This window comes from Pongo abelii, chromosome 19 (assembly GCF_028885655.2).
Source record: "Pongo abelii isolate AG06213 chromosome 19, NHGRI_mPonAbe1-v2.0_pri, whole genome shotgun sequence".
NCBI lineage: Eukaryota > Metazoa > Chordata > Mammalia > Primates > Hominidae > Pongo > Pongo abelii.
This window is the reverse complement of record NC_072004.2, coordinates 44,909,234-44,921,882: the sequence shown is the minus strand read 5'-3', so window position 1 is coordinate 44,921,882 and position 12,649 is coordinate 44,909,234. Positions and strand designations below refer to the sequence as shown.

General features: G+C 44.2%; 1 protein-coding gene across 2 annotated transcripts in view; it reads right to left on the bottom strand.

The window, feature by feature from the left end:
* Positions 1-2,164: 2,164 nt before the first annotated feature.
* Positions 2,165-12,649, bottom strand: part of UTP6 (UTP6 small subunit processome component) — a 39,269-nt gene continuing 28,784 nt past the window's right edge. The window contains exons 16-19 of one of the 2 annotated variants that reach the window (XM_024235549.2): positions 12,509-12,618; positions 7,110-7,176; positions 4,386-4,458; positions 2,165-2,511 (exon numbers count right to left, since the gene is read on the bottom strand). In XM_024235549.2, coding sequence (XP_024091317.1) covers positions 2,354-2,511; positions 4,386-4,458; positions 7,110-7,176; positions 12,509-12,618 — 408 coding nt within the window. In that variant the 3' untranslated portion in view covers positions 2,165-2,353. The remainder of the gene's footprint in view (positions 2,512-4,385; positions 4,459-7,109; positions 7,177-12,508; positions 12,619-12,649) is intronic. The other variant, XM_024235550.2, reaches the window with a different exon arrangement.

The following is a 12,649-nucleotide window of genomic DNA, read 5'->3' as shown; positions in this document are numbered from 1 at the left end:
ATATTATTTTTGTTCTATATGTAGATGTTCCTACACAGGAGTCACACATACACACACAAAATACCTCTGGGCATCAAAAATCGCCACAAAAGGTGCCTATAATCCCAGCTACTTGGGAGGCTTTGGCAGGGAGAACTGCTTGAACCCAAGAGGCAGAGGTTGCAATAAGATCACACCACTGCACTCCAGCCTGGACCACAGAGCAAGACTCTGTCTCAAAAAAAAAAAAAAAAAATCGTCACAAAAAAGGCTGGGGGTAAAATTATTTGCAACAAATGAGAAACAAGATATTAATATTCTGAGTATGTTTTTAAAAACTGTGGCCAGGCACAATGGCTCATGCCTATAATACCAGCACTTTGGGAGGTTGAGGTAGGAGGATTGCTTGAGCCCAACTGTTTAAGAGACCAGCCCTGGCAACACAGCAAGACCAGTCTCTACAAAAAAAATTTTAAATTAACCAGGCATGGTGGTGTGCACCTGTAGTCCCAGCTACTCAGGAGGCTAAGGTGGGAGGATCTCTTGAGCCCAGAAGTTAAGGCTGTAGTGAGCCATGATCACACCACTGCACTCTAGCCTAGGTGACAAAGCAAGAACTTGTCCAATTAAAAAAAAAAAAAATTAACTCATAAATTAGTAAGAAAAAAATTTTTTTAATAGTCTAAGGATGTAAAAAGATGAGAAACATAAAATACACTAACTTCACTAATATCAAAGAAAAGTATGGTAAAACAATGACATATCACATTTCACCTATAAAATGGTAAAAATAAAAGATATAATTACACCAGTACAGGTAAGGGTACTGACACTTTCATGTATTGCTTGAAAGAAGGAGCAAACCGGCAATACGTATCAATATTCTCTAAAAGCAATATCCTATGATTCAGTAATTCCACTGTCGGATGTCAATCTCCTAAGGAAATAGCCAGGGATGTGAACAAAGATTGACAAGAATCTTCATCAACAGCATTTATCTAATTTTTTAAAAAATTAGAAATGACAGTCCAGGCCGGGATCAGTGGCTCACGCCTGTAATCCCAACACTTTGGGAGGCCAAGGCGGGTGGATCATGAGGTCAGGAGTTCGCAACCAGCCTGGCCAATATGGTGAAACCCCCCCTCTACTAAAAATACAAAAATTAGCTGGGCGTGGTGGCGGGTGCCTGTAGTCCCACCCAGCTGCTCCGGAGGCTGAGCCAGAACCACTTGAACCCGGGAGGTGGAGGCTGCAGTGAGCCGAAATGGAGCCACTGCACTCCAGCCTGGATGACAGAGCAAGACTCCATCTCAAAAAAAAAAGACAGTCTAACCAGAGGATTAGTAAAATATATTATGGCTCATTTTTACAATGTAATGTTATGAATTCATTAAATGTTTTTAAGGCTATTTAATGACACAGAAAAACAATACTAAGTGAAACGTAACAGTAAGCTACACTGAAAGCTTCTCCAGTGACAGGATGCTTTTTTTTAACCACACTATTCTATTTCCTCCATATTTTCCAGAACAAATGCATACCACATATCTTTTATAATGAGAATAAACCAACAAAACTGTACTTTCTCCTTTTTTTTTTCCTTGAGAAGGAGTTTCGCTCTTCTTACCCAGGCTGGAGTAGCAATGGCATGATCTCAGCTCACTGCAACCTCCATCGCCCAGGTTCAAGCAATTCTCCTGCCTCAGCCTCCCAAGCAGCTGGGATTACAGGCGCCCACCACCACGTCTGGCTAATTTTTGTATTTTTAGTACAGACGGGGTTTCACCATGTTGGCCAGGCTAGTCTCAAACTCCTGACCTCATGTGATCCGCCTGCCTCAGCCTTCCCAAAGTGCTGGGATTACAGGCGTAAGCCACCATGCCTGCCCACTTTCTCCTTCATTTTAACTGGCTCTTAGGTCGAGAGTAGAGATACTCATGCTTGACCTGGGATAATTAAAAAAAAACCCAGTCGTATGCTTTCCATGTATTTTGGGAAACATTTAGGACCTGTGGAAGATCGGGCCTCAACATTAAATCAGCAGTTCTCTTTCCTGGAATCAGATTAGCACATCAAACTGAGCAGTATCGTGCGCCTATAATCCCAGCTACTCAGGAGTCTGAGGTGAGAAGGTCACTTCAGTCCAGGAGTTCAAGACCAGCCAGGGCAACAGAGCAAGACCCAGTCTCAATCATAAAAATTTTTTAATTTTTAAAAAAGATTTAACAAGTTAACATAAAATTAAAGTGTGTCTCAAACCCAGACAGCCATCTTGGCTGCCATCACTGAGCAAATTACAGAGGGACTCAATACAAATTTGCCCACAGGGCTTGCTTGCAATACTATTTCACAAAGCTGACTGTATTCTTCATCTTCACAAATGGCCAGTCTGATGCATAGCATGTTTAGCTACAAATGCCTCTGCTGACTCTCCCTGCAACATTTTCATCGCTCGCCAGTAGATCTGTCCACAGTTCTCAGGTCTACCAAGGGGGTGGTTCAATTCTTCTTTCATATAATCCATCCAAAGATCTTTAAAAAAAAAAAAAAACATACAATATACAATTAGATAACTGACAGAGTGTTATTAGGTAACCTTATTAAATATCAATTCAACTCAAGATTTCTAAGAAACTTAACTTCTCACTGTTACTTCCTTAGGACGCTTTAACAATACCTCTCTTAGCTTCTTCAAACTAAAGTATAGTGGCAGGTTTTGGTTTGTTTTTGTGTGTTTTTTTCTTTTTTCTTGTTTCTTTTTTGAGACAGGGTCTCACTGTGTTGCCCAGGCTAGAGTGTAGTGGCAGGAACATGGCTTACTACCGTCTCAACCTCCTGAGTTCAAGTGACCCTCCTGCCTCAGCCTCCAGGGCAGCTGGGAACACAGGCACACCACCACATTAGGCTAATTTTTTTATTTTTTGTAGAAACAGGGTTTCACTATATTGCCCATGCTAGTCTTGAACTCCTGGGCTCAAGCAATCCTTCTACCTTGGCCTTCCAAAGTGCTGGGATTACAGGCGTGAGCCACTGCACCTCATCAGTTTTGTTTTTCTGTTTTTTGTTTTTTTTGCCAGTAGAAAACCTTCACATCAATCATAAAAGTCTGTTTTATTCAATGAACTCAAAAATACTAAACTTTTTGGCTAGGCACAGTGGTTCACACCTGTAATCCCGGCACTTTGGGAGGCCAAGGCAGGCGGATCACCTGAGGTCAAGAGTTCAAGACCAGCCTAGCCAGCAAGGCGAAACTCCATCTCGACTGAAAATACAAAAATTAGCCGAGCATGGTGGCATGCGTGCCTGTACTCCCAGCTACTTGGGAGGCTGAGGCACGAGAATCGCTTGAATCTGGGAGGCAGAGATTGCAGTGAGCCAAGATTGCGCCACTGCACTCCAGCCTGGGTGACAGAGTAAGACTCTGTCTCAAAACAAAATAAAAATAAACAAATCAATGTTTATGAGTTCATAAAGTCCACAGATTTTACATGACATACCTATACCCAGAAGTATGTTGTACAAGTCCTACAAATGAGGGCAATGTGGAGACAGTCAACAACAGACGCCAATTAGCATCTCACGTTTACCCCTTTCATGTAACTCTAAATACATTTCTTTTAAGAAAACAAAACCATGCAAACCTTTCTCTAATCCAGAGGGGGTGTTTTTGGTTTTTGTTTTTGAGACAGGGTCTCATTGTATTGCCCAGGCTGGAGTACAGTGGTGGCATCACAGTCATTGCAGCCTCAACATCCTGGGGCCCAAACAATCCTCGCACCTCAGCCTGCTGTGTAGCTGGGACCACAGGCATGCACCACCATACCCAGTTACTTTTTTTTTTTTATTGTTTGTAGAGATGGGGATCTAAATATGTTGCCCAGGCTGGTCTCAGACTCCTGAGAAATCCAGGGTTCTTAACAGACGACCCATGGACCCCTGAACTTATGATCTTGAAATGATAAAAATTAGTATACACAAAGCAACTGAGGAGGCAGAGGAAGGAAACAAGTTTTATTTTAAAAGAGGGTTATGATGCAAAAAAAAAAACTAAGAAACAGTTTTGTTTGTTTGTTTTTGAGACAGAGTTTCACTGTTGTTGCCCAGGCTGGAGTACAATGGCACAATCTCAGCTCACTGCAACCTCCGTCTCCCAGGCTCAAGCGATCCTCCTGCCTCAGCCTCCCAGGCTGGGATTACAGGTGTGCACCACCATGTCCAGCTAATTTTTATTTTAGTAGAGACGGGGTTTCACCATATTGGCCAGGCTGGTCTCGAACTCCTGACCTCAGGTGATCCGCCTGCCTTGGCCTCCCAAAGTGCTGGGATTACAGGCATGAGCCACTGTGCTCAGCCAAGAAACACTGTTCTAACCATACTAATTGGTCACAAGTTAAGGGTTTACTTACCAGAATCTGCGGATCCAAACTCTCTCAAAGCTCTCTCATAATATTCTCTTATGTTCGCCATATTGCAGGATTCCTGACAAAGATAGACAATCTTGCCTCAAAAGCCTGATTTATAACATAACAAATTCATTCCAACCATATTGTTAAGCAGCTATTGTTTGTCAGGTATTTGAAGAGGAAGAGTTTAACATGAACACAACTTGGCTTTCAACTTTTCCAGGAAAAAATCAAAGCCTCTCAACAGAGTGAAGTACATATGTAAAACATAAAAGCACTTTGCTGTAGTAGCATGGAGAAAAGTGCTATTAGAAAAAAGTGGGGGACATGGGCAGCTGCACAGAAAACAGTATTTGAAAGTCTTGAGGAATGAGTGGGAATTAAATAAAGAAACAGTGAAGGTTCTATTCGCTTTGAGTAAGGATTTCTTCCTTTTGAATATCTGGGCTCTGGTACTTATTTGTTATATGCACCTTAAAATCAATACTAGTTATATGACCTTCCGCAAGTTTTTGAATCCTTTGACCTTAAACATTTCCTCACCTATAAAACAAGCATAATATCTCTTAGCACAACTATAAGTATTAGATTAAAATGCTGATGAATTGTGTACCTAGCAGAATAGCTGTAACTAACTTTACAACCAAAAACTGCTCATTCTCCACCTATTTTTAAAAATGTATTCTTGCCGGGCACGGTGGCTCACACCTGTAATCCCAGCACTTTGGGAGGCCGAGGCAGGTGGATCACGAGGTCAGGAGATCGAGACCATCCTGGCTACAACAGTGAAACCCCGTCTCTACTAAAAATACAAAAAATTAGCCAGGTGTGGTGGCGGGTGCCTGTAGTCCCAGCTACTCAGGAGGCTGAGGCAGGAGAACAGCGTGAACCTAGGAGGCGGAGCTTGCAGTGAGCCAAGATTGCGCCACTGCACTCCAGCCTGGGCGACAGAGCGAGACTCTGTCTCAAAAAAAAAAAAGTATTCTTGCCGGGCGCAGTGGCTCATGCCTGTAATCCCAGTACTTTGGGAGGCCGAGGCGGGCAGATCACAAGGTCAGGAGTTGAGACCAGCCTGGCCAACATGGTGAAACCAGTCTCTACTAAAAATACAAAAATTAGGGCCAGGCGCGGTGGCTCACACCTGTAATCCCAGCACTTTGGGAGGCCGAGGCAGGTGGATCACAAGGTCAGGAGTTCAAGACCAGCCTGGTCAACATGGTGAAACCCTGTCCCTACTAAAAATACAAAAATTAGCCAGGCATGGTGGTGCATGCCTGTAATCCTAGCTACTCAGGAGGCTGAGGCAGGAGAATTGCTTGAAACTGGGAAGCGGAGGTTGCAGTGAGCCAAGAGTCCAGCCTGGGCGACAGAGTGAGACTCCGTCTAAAAAAAAAAAAGAAAAAATTAGCCAGGTGCAGTGGCAGGGGCCTGTAATCCCAGCTACTCGGGAGGCTGAGACAGGAGAATCGCTTGAACCTGGAAGGCGGAGGTTGCAGTGAGCCAAGATCGCGCCACTGCACTCCAGCCTGGGCAACAGACAGCAAGACTCTGTCTCAAAAAAAAAAAAGTCAGTTTAACCTCATATTTTAGACATGCATGAAAAACAGAATCACACCTGTTTAATGGCTCATATGTGCACGGCATTATGCAACGTCCTTTCTATCCAGTATCCCATTTGGCCTTACAACTCTCATACCCCTGAAACAGGTATAATGACCTCCTTTACAGATGAGGATGGGAAGCTTAGAATTAAGTGACTTGCTCAAGGCACATAACTATCATGTTATAAATCCAAAGCCTGGCTATTACATATTAGGCTAGACTATCTCCTATACTATAAAACTGTTATATACTGTATAAAACTGTTATATACTGTAGAATAAGAACAGATACTTGGCTTGCCGGGCATGGTGGCTCACACCTGTAATCCCAGAACTTTGGGAGGCTGAGGGGAGCGGATCACCTAAAGTCAGGAGTTTGAGACCAGCCTGGCCAACATGGCAAAACCCCGTCTCTATTGAAAATACAGAAATTAGCCAGGCGTGGCGGCCCGTGCCTGTAATCCCAGCTACTCGGGAGGGTGTGGCAGGAGAATCACTTGAACCCAGGATGCAGAGTTTGCAGTGAGCCGAGATCACACCACTGCACTCCAGCCTGGGCAACAGAGTAAGACTCTATCTCAAAAAAAAAAAAAAAAAAAAAAAGTAACATCTAAGTTCTCTATTCCCCAAATATATACTTTCTCTTTGCTTGATTACCATTCTTAAACCAGCTCTATGGAAAAGGGATTAGACCAAGGGATCAGAAATTTATACTGTGTTATAATGAGAGCTTTTTACATAACAAAACATTCCCGGGCCAGGCACGGTGGCTCACGCCTGTAATCCCAACACTTTGGGAGTCTGAGGTGGGCACATCACAAGGTCAACAGATAGAGACCATCCTGGCCAACATGGTAAAACCCCATCTCTACTAAAAATACAAAAATTGGCTGGGCATGGTGGCGTGCACCTGTAGTCCCAGCTACTCAGGAGGCTGAGGCAGGAGAACCACTTGAACCTGGGAGATGGAGGTTGCAGTGAGCCAAGATCACGCCACTGCACTCCAGCCTGGCAACAGAGCGAGACTCTGCCTCAAAAAAAAAACCAGAAAACAAAAAACAGTCTGATAGATTAGTAACCACTAATCCATTTTCCCAGACAAGAAATGCTGAAACAGAACACTTACTTGCTCCTTTTCAAACTGAATCATTTTCCTGAAAAAGTCAACTGAAAATGGTCGGCTCTCCTGTAAACTAAAAAGGAAGGAGAAAACGTTATCTTCAATAATGACAAAAAGCCTCTTACATCTCATAACTGTAAATACCGAGACCAGTGACTCCACAACACATGGTTTAATAAAGACTTGACTTCAAATCAATGCAAGGACTTGACCTGATGGCCAGTCATTCTCACGATTCTATGACCACTAATGACTTTCTCTTCATACCCAGTTCTTAGTTTTTGTTTTGTTTTGTTTTGTTTTTTGAGACAGGGTCTCACTTTGTCACCCAGGCTGGAGTGCAGTATTGCAATCATAGCTCACTGCAGCCCTGAATTCCCAGGCTCACGCAATCCTCCTGCCTTAGCCTGTAGAGTAACTGTGACTACAGGCATACACAACCACACATAGCTTATTTTTGACATGTTTTATAGAGAAGAGGTCTCACTAGGTTTCTCAGGCTAGTCTCGAACTCCCGGGCCCAAGCAATCCTCCCACCTTAGCCTTCCAAAGTGCTAGGATTACAGGCGTGCGCCACCATGCCTGGTTTAATTTTCTTACTGTACTCTTCTTTCTCAATTGTAGAGTTTTCAAGTTCCCTCAACTACATGTCAAAGTCTTTTGGGAAATCAGTAATTCCATTTCTAGGAATATATTCTAAGGAAATGATTTCTAATATGGACAAATATTTGTGCAGAAATATTCATCAAAACAGTATTACTGTGGCCAAAAAAGTTATACTGCATCCATGGCCGGGCACGGTGGCTCACACCTGTAATCCCAGCACTTTGGGAGGCCAAGGCGGGTGGATCACCTGAGGTCAGGAGTTCAAGACCAGCCTGACCAACATGGTGAAACCCTGCCTCTACTAAAAATATAAAAATTAGCTGGGCGTGGTGGTGGGCACCTATAATCCCATCTACTTGGGAGGCTCAGGCAGGAGAATCACTTGAACCTGGGAGGCGGAGGTTGCAGGGAGCCAAGATCAAGCCACTGCACTCCAACCTGGGTGACAGAGAGACTCCATCTCAAAAAACAAAAAGCTGTACTGCATCCACAGAGTGGTATATCATACAGCTTTCTCTTTTATTTTTTCCTTTTAGACAAAGTCTCCCTCTGTCACCCAGGCTGGAGTACAGTGCTGAGATCATGACTCACTGCGGCCTAGAATTCCTGGGCTCAAGCAATACTTCCACCTCAGCCTCCGGAATAGCTGAGACCATAGGTGCAAACTGCATCTGGCTAACTGTTTTTCATTTTTAGTAGAGAAAGGGTCTCGCTATGTTGCCCAGGCTGGTCTTCAACTCCTGGGCCCAAGCAATCCTCCCACCTCAGCCTTGGCTTGCCAGAGTTCTGGGATTACAGGAATGGCATGAGCCACCACGCCTGGCCTCTTTATTTTTTTTTATTTTTTGAGACAGGCTCTCCCTCTGTTGCCCAGGCTGGAGTGTGGTGGCACAATCATAGCTCACTGCAGACTCAAACTCCTGGACTCAAGCAATTCTCCCACCTCAGCCTCCTAAAGCACTGGGATTACAGGTGTGAGCCACAGTGACTGGCCCATCAGCCATGTATTGTTTTAATTTCAACTTTTATTTTAGATTCAGGGGAGTACATGTGCAGGTTTGTTATGTGGGTATATTGCGTGACACTGAGGTTTGGGATAGACTGACTCTGTTACCTGGGTAAGGAGCATAGTAATCGATAGGTAGCTTTTCAGCCCTTTCCTCTGTTCCTCCTACCCTCCATCCCCCCATCCTGTAGTGTCTACTATTTCTGTCTTTATATCCACGTGTACCCAATGTTTAGCTATAATTGCAAGTGAGAACATGTGGTATTTGGTTTTCTGTTCCTGTGATAACTTGCTGAGGACAATGACCTCCAGCTGTATCCATGCTACTGCCAAGAACATGATTTTGTTGTTCTTTATGGCTGCATAGTATTCCACAGAGTATATTTACCACGTTTTTTTCCAATCAACTGTTGATAAGCACCTAGGTTGATTCCGTGTCCTTACTATTGTGAATAGTGCTGTGATGAACATATGAGTACATGTCTTTTTGGTAGAATTATTTGTTTTCCTTTGGGTATATACCTAGTAATGGGATTGCTGAGATAAATGGTAGATCTGTTTTAAGTTCTTCCAGAAATCTCCAGCTGATTTCCACAGTGGCTGAACTAATTGACATTCCCACCAACAGTATATAAGATTTACCTTGCAGCCTTGCCAATATCTATAATTTTATGACTTTTTAATAGCCATTCTGACTAGTGAGATGGTATCTCGTGGTTTTGATTTGCATTTCTCTAAAGGTTAGTCATCTTGAACATTTTTTCACATGTATGCTGGCTGCCTTCAATACAGCTATTATGTTTGTTTTGTTTTGGGCTGTTTTTGTTGTTGTTGTTGTTTTGGTTTTTGTTTTTTTTTGAGATGAAGTCTCGCTCTGTCGCCCAGGCTGGAGTGCAGTGGCGCAATCTCGGCTCACTGCAAGCTCCGCCTCCCAGGTTCACGCCATTCTCCTGCCTCAGCCTCCCAAGTAGCTGGGACTACAGGCGCCCACCACCACATCCGACTAATTTTTTTTGTATTTTTAGTAGAGATAGGGTTTCACCGTATTAGCCGGGATGGTCTTGATCTCCTGACCTCGTGATCCGTCCACCTCGACCTCCCAAAGTGCTGGGATTACAGGCATGAGCCACCGCGCCTGGCCTGTTTTTGTTTTGAGACAGGGTCTCACTCTGTCACCAAGGCTGGTGTATACTAGCACAAACATGGCTCACTACAGCCTCAACCACCTGGACTCAAGTGATCCTCCGACTTCAGCTTCCCAAGTAGCTAAAATCACAGGCACATGCCATGCCATCCAACTTTTTTTAAGGTTTTTTTTTTTTTTTTTTTTGAGATGGAGTCTCACTCTGTCGCTGAGGCTGGAGTGCAGTGGTGCGATCTCAGCTCACTGAAAGCTCCGCCTCCCAGGTTCACGCCATGCTCTTGCCTCAGCCTCTCGAGTAAGTAGCTGGGAATACAGGCGCCTGCCACCACGCCCAGCTAATTTTTTGTATTTGTTTTAGTAGAGACGGGGTTTCATCGTGTTAGCCAGGATGGTCTCGAACTCCTGACCTTGTGATCCACCCGCCTCGGCCTCCTAAAGTGCTAGGATTACAGGCGTGAGCCACCGCGCCTGGCCTTTTAACTTTTAATAGAAATGAAGTCTCGTTGTGTTGCCCACGCTCGTCTCAAATGCTTGGGCTCAAGCAATCCTCTTGTCTCAGTCTCCCAAAATCCTGAGATTACAAGCCTTGAACCACTGTGCCCAGCTCATATAGCTATGTCTAATAAATTATGTTTATAAAGAATTTTTGGCTGGGCACGGTGCCTCACACCTACAATCCCAGCCCTTTGGGAGGCCAAGGCAGGAAGATCACTGGAAGCCATAAGGTCAAGATCAGTTTAAGCAACAAGGCGAGACCCTGACTCTACAAAAAAATTTAAGAATTAGCGGGGCATGGCCAGGCATGGTAGCTCATGCCTGTAATCCCAGCACTTTGGGAGGCTGAGCTGGGCAGATTGCTTGGGCCCAGGATTTCAAGACCAGCCTGGGCAACACAGTGAAACCCCATCTCTACTAAAAATAAAAAAATTACCTGGGTGTGGTGGCGCACACCTGTAGGCCCAGCTACTTGGGAAGCTAAGGCACAAGAATCACTTGAACCAGGAAGGCAGAGTTTGCAGTAAGCCAAGATGGCGCCACTACACTCAGCCTGGGCAACAGAGCAAGACTCTGTCTCAAAGAAAAAAAAAATATTTAGGCCGGGCACAGTGGCTCACACCTGTAATCCCAACACTTTGGGAGGCCGAGGCGGGCAGGTCACCAGAGGTCAGGAGTTCAAGACCAGCCTGGCCAACATGGCAAAAACCCTTATCTACTAAAAATATAAAAAATTAGCCAGGCGTCGTGGCACATGCCTGTAATCCCAGCTACTCAGGAGGCTGAGGCAGGAGAATCGCTTGAACCCGGGAGGCAGAAGTTGCAGTGAGCTGAGACTGTACCACTGCACTCCAGCCTGGGCAACACAGTGAGGCTCCATCTCAAAAAAAAAAAAAAAAAAAATTTTTTTTAAATCATAAATAAAATTACAGTTATACTATAATCTCAACTACATAAAAACAAATTTTAAAATTATATGTTAACAGTAATTTTTCCTTTGATGATGTAATAAATTATCATGGTTACGTTTTCCCCCACCACAATGAACTGCTTTTATTGTTCAAAAAAAAGAAAAAGAAGGCCAGACATGGTGGCTTACATTTAGAATACTAGCACTTTGGGAGGCTGAGGCAGGAGGACTGCTTGAGCCCAGGAGTTCGAGACCAGGCTGAACAATGCTGTGAGACTCAGTCTCTACAAAAAAAAAAAATGTTTTAAGTTAGCTGGACATGGTGGTACATGCCTGTAGACCCAGACATTTGGGAGGTTGAGGTGGGAGGGCTGCTTAAGCCCAGAAGGTCAAGGCTTCGGTGAGCCATGATTGTGCCACTACACTCTAACCTGGGTGACAGAGCGAGAACCTGTCTCAAAAAAGAAAAGGAAACATTACTTTTTGAAAAAGTTCATTGGAGGCCAAATGCACCGGCTCAAGCCTGTAATCCCAGCACTTTGAGAGGCCAAGACAACCAAATCACTTCAGCAGTTCGAGACCAGCCTGGCCAACATGATGAAACCCTGTCTCTACTAAATTACAAAATTAGCCAGGCGTGGTGTCGCACATCTGTAATCCCAGCTACTCAGGAGGCTAAGGTGGGAGAATCACTTAAACCCAGGAAGTGGACATTGCAGTGAGCTAAGATCTCACCACTGTACTCCAGCCTGGGTGACAAGAGTGAAACTGTCTCAAAAAAACAAAACAAAAAAAAAGGGAAAATGAAACAGTGTATTGGGTCAGGTGTGGTGCTTCATGCCTGTAATCCCTGCACTTTGGGAGGCTGAGGCGGGCAGATCACCTGAGGTTAGGAGTTTGAGACCAGCCTGGCCAACATGGTGAAACCTTGTCTTTAAAATCTAAAATGTAAAAATTAGACAGGCATGGTGGCAGGCGCCTGTAATCCTAGCTACTCGGGAAGCCGAGGCAGGAGAATCACTTGAACGCAGGAGGCGGAGACTGCAGTGAGCCGAGATTGTGCCACTGCACTCCAGCCTGGGCAACAGAGCAAGACTCCATCTTAAAAAAAAAGATTAAAAAAAAAAAAGAAAAAGTGTATTGGATTACTCCCTTAGATGCTATTTGTGATTCAAATAATCTGGGTATCAGCGGCTGAGTATGGGGTAGAGGGACTAGTAACAACTATGAACGTCTGTGAGTACCTTTTAAACACAGCTCTGGCCTTTTTGTAGCCACCACTTCGATAAGCCCAATCCAGATACTTATTCTTCAGGGTTACAGAGTCAGCACCTATGACAGCTAAGAGAGCTTTCTACAATTTAAAAGAAAAAAGAAAGAAGCTA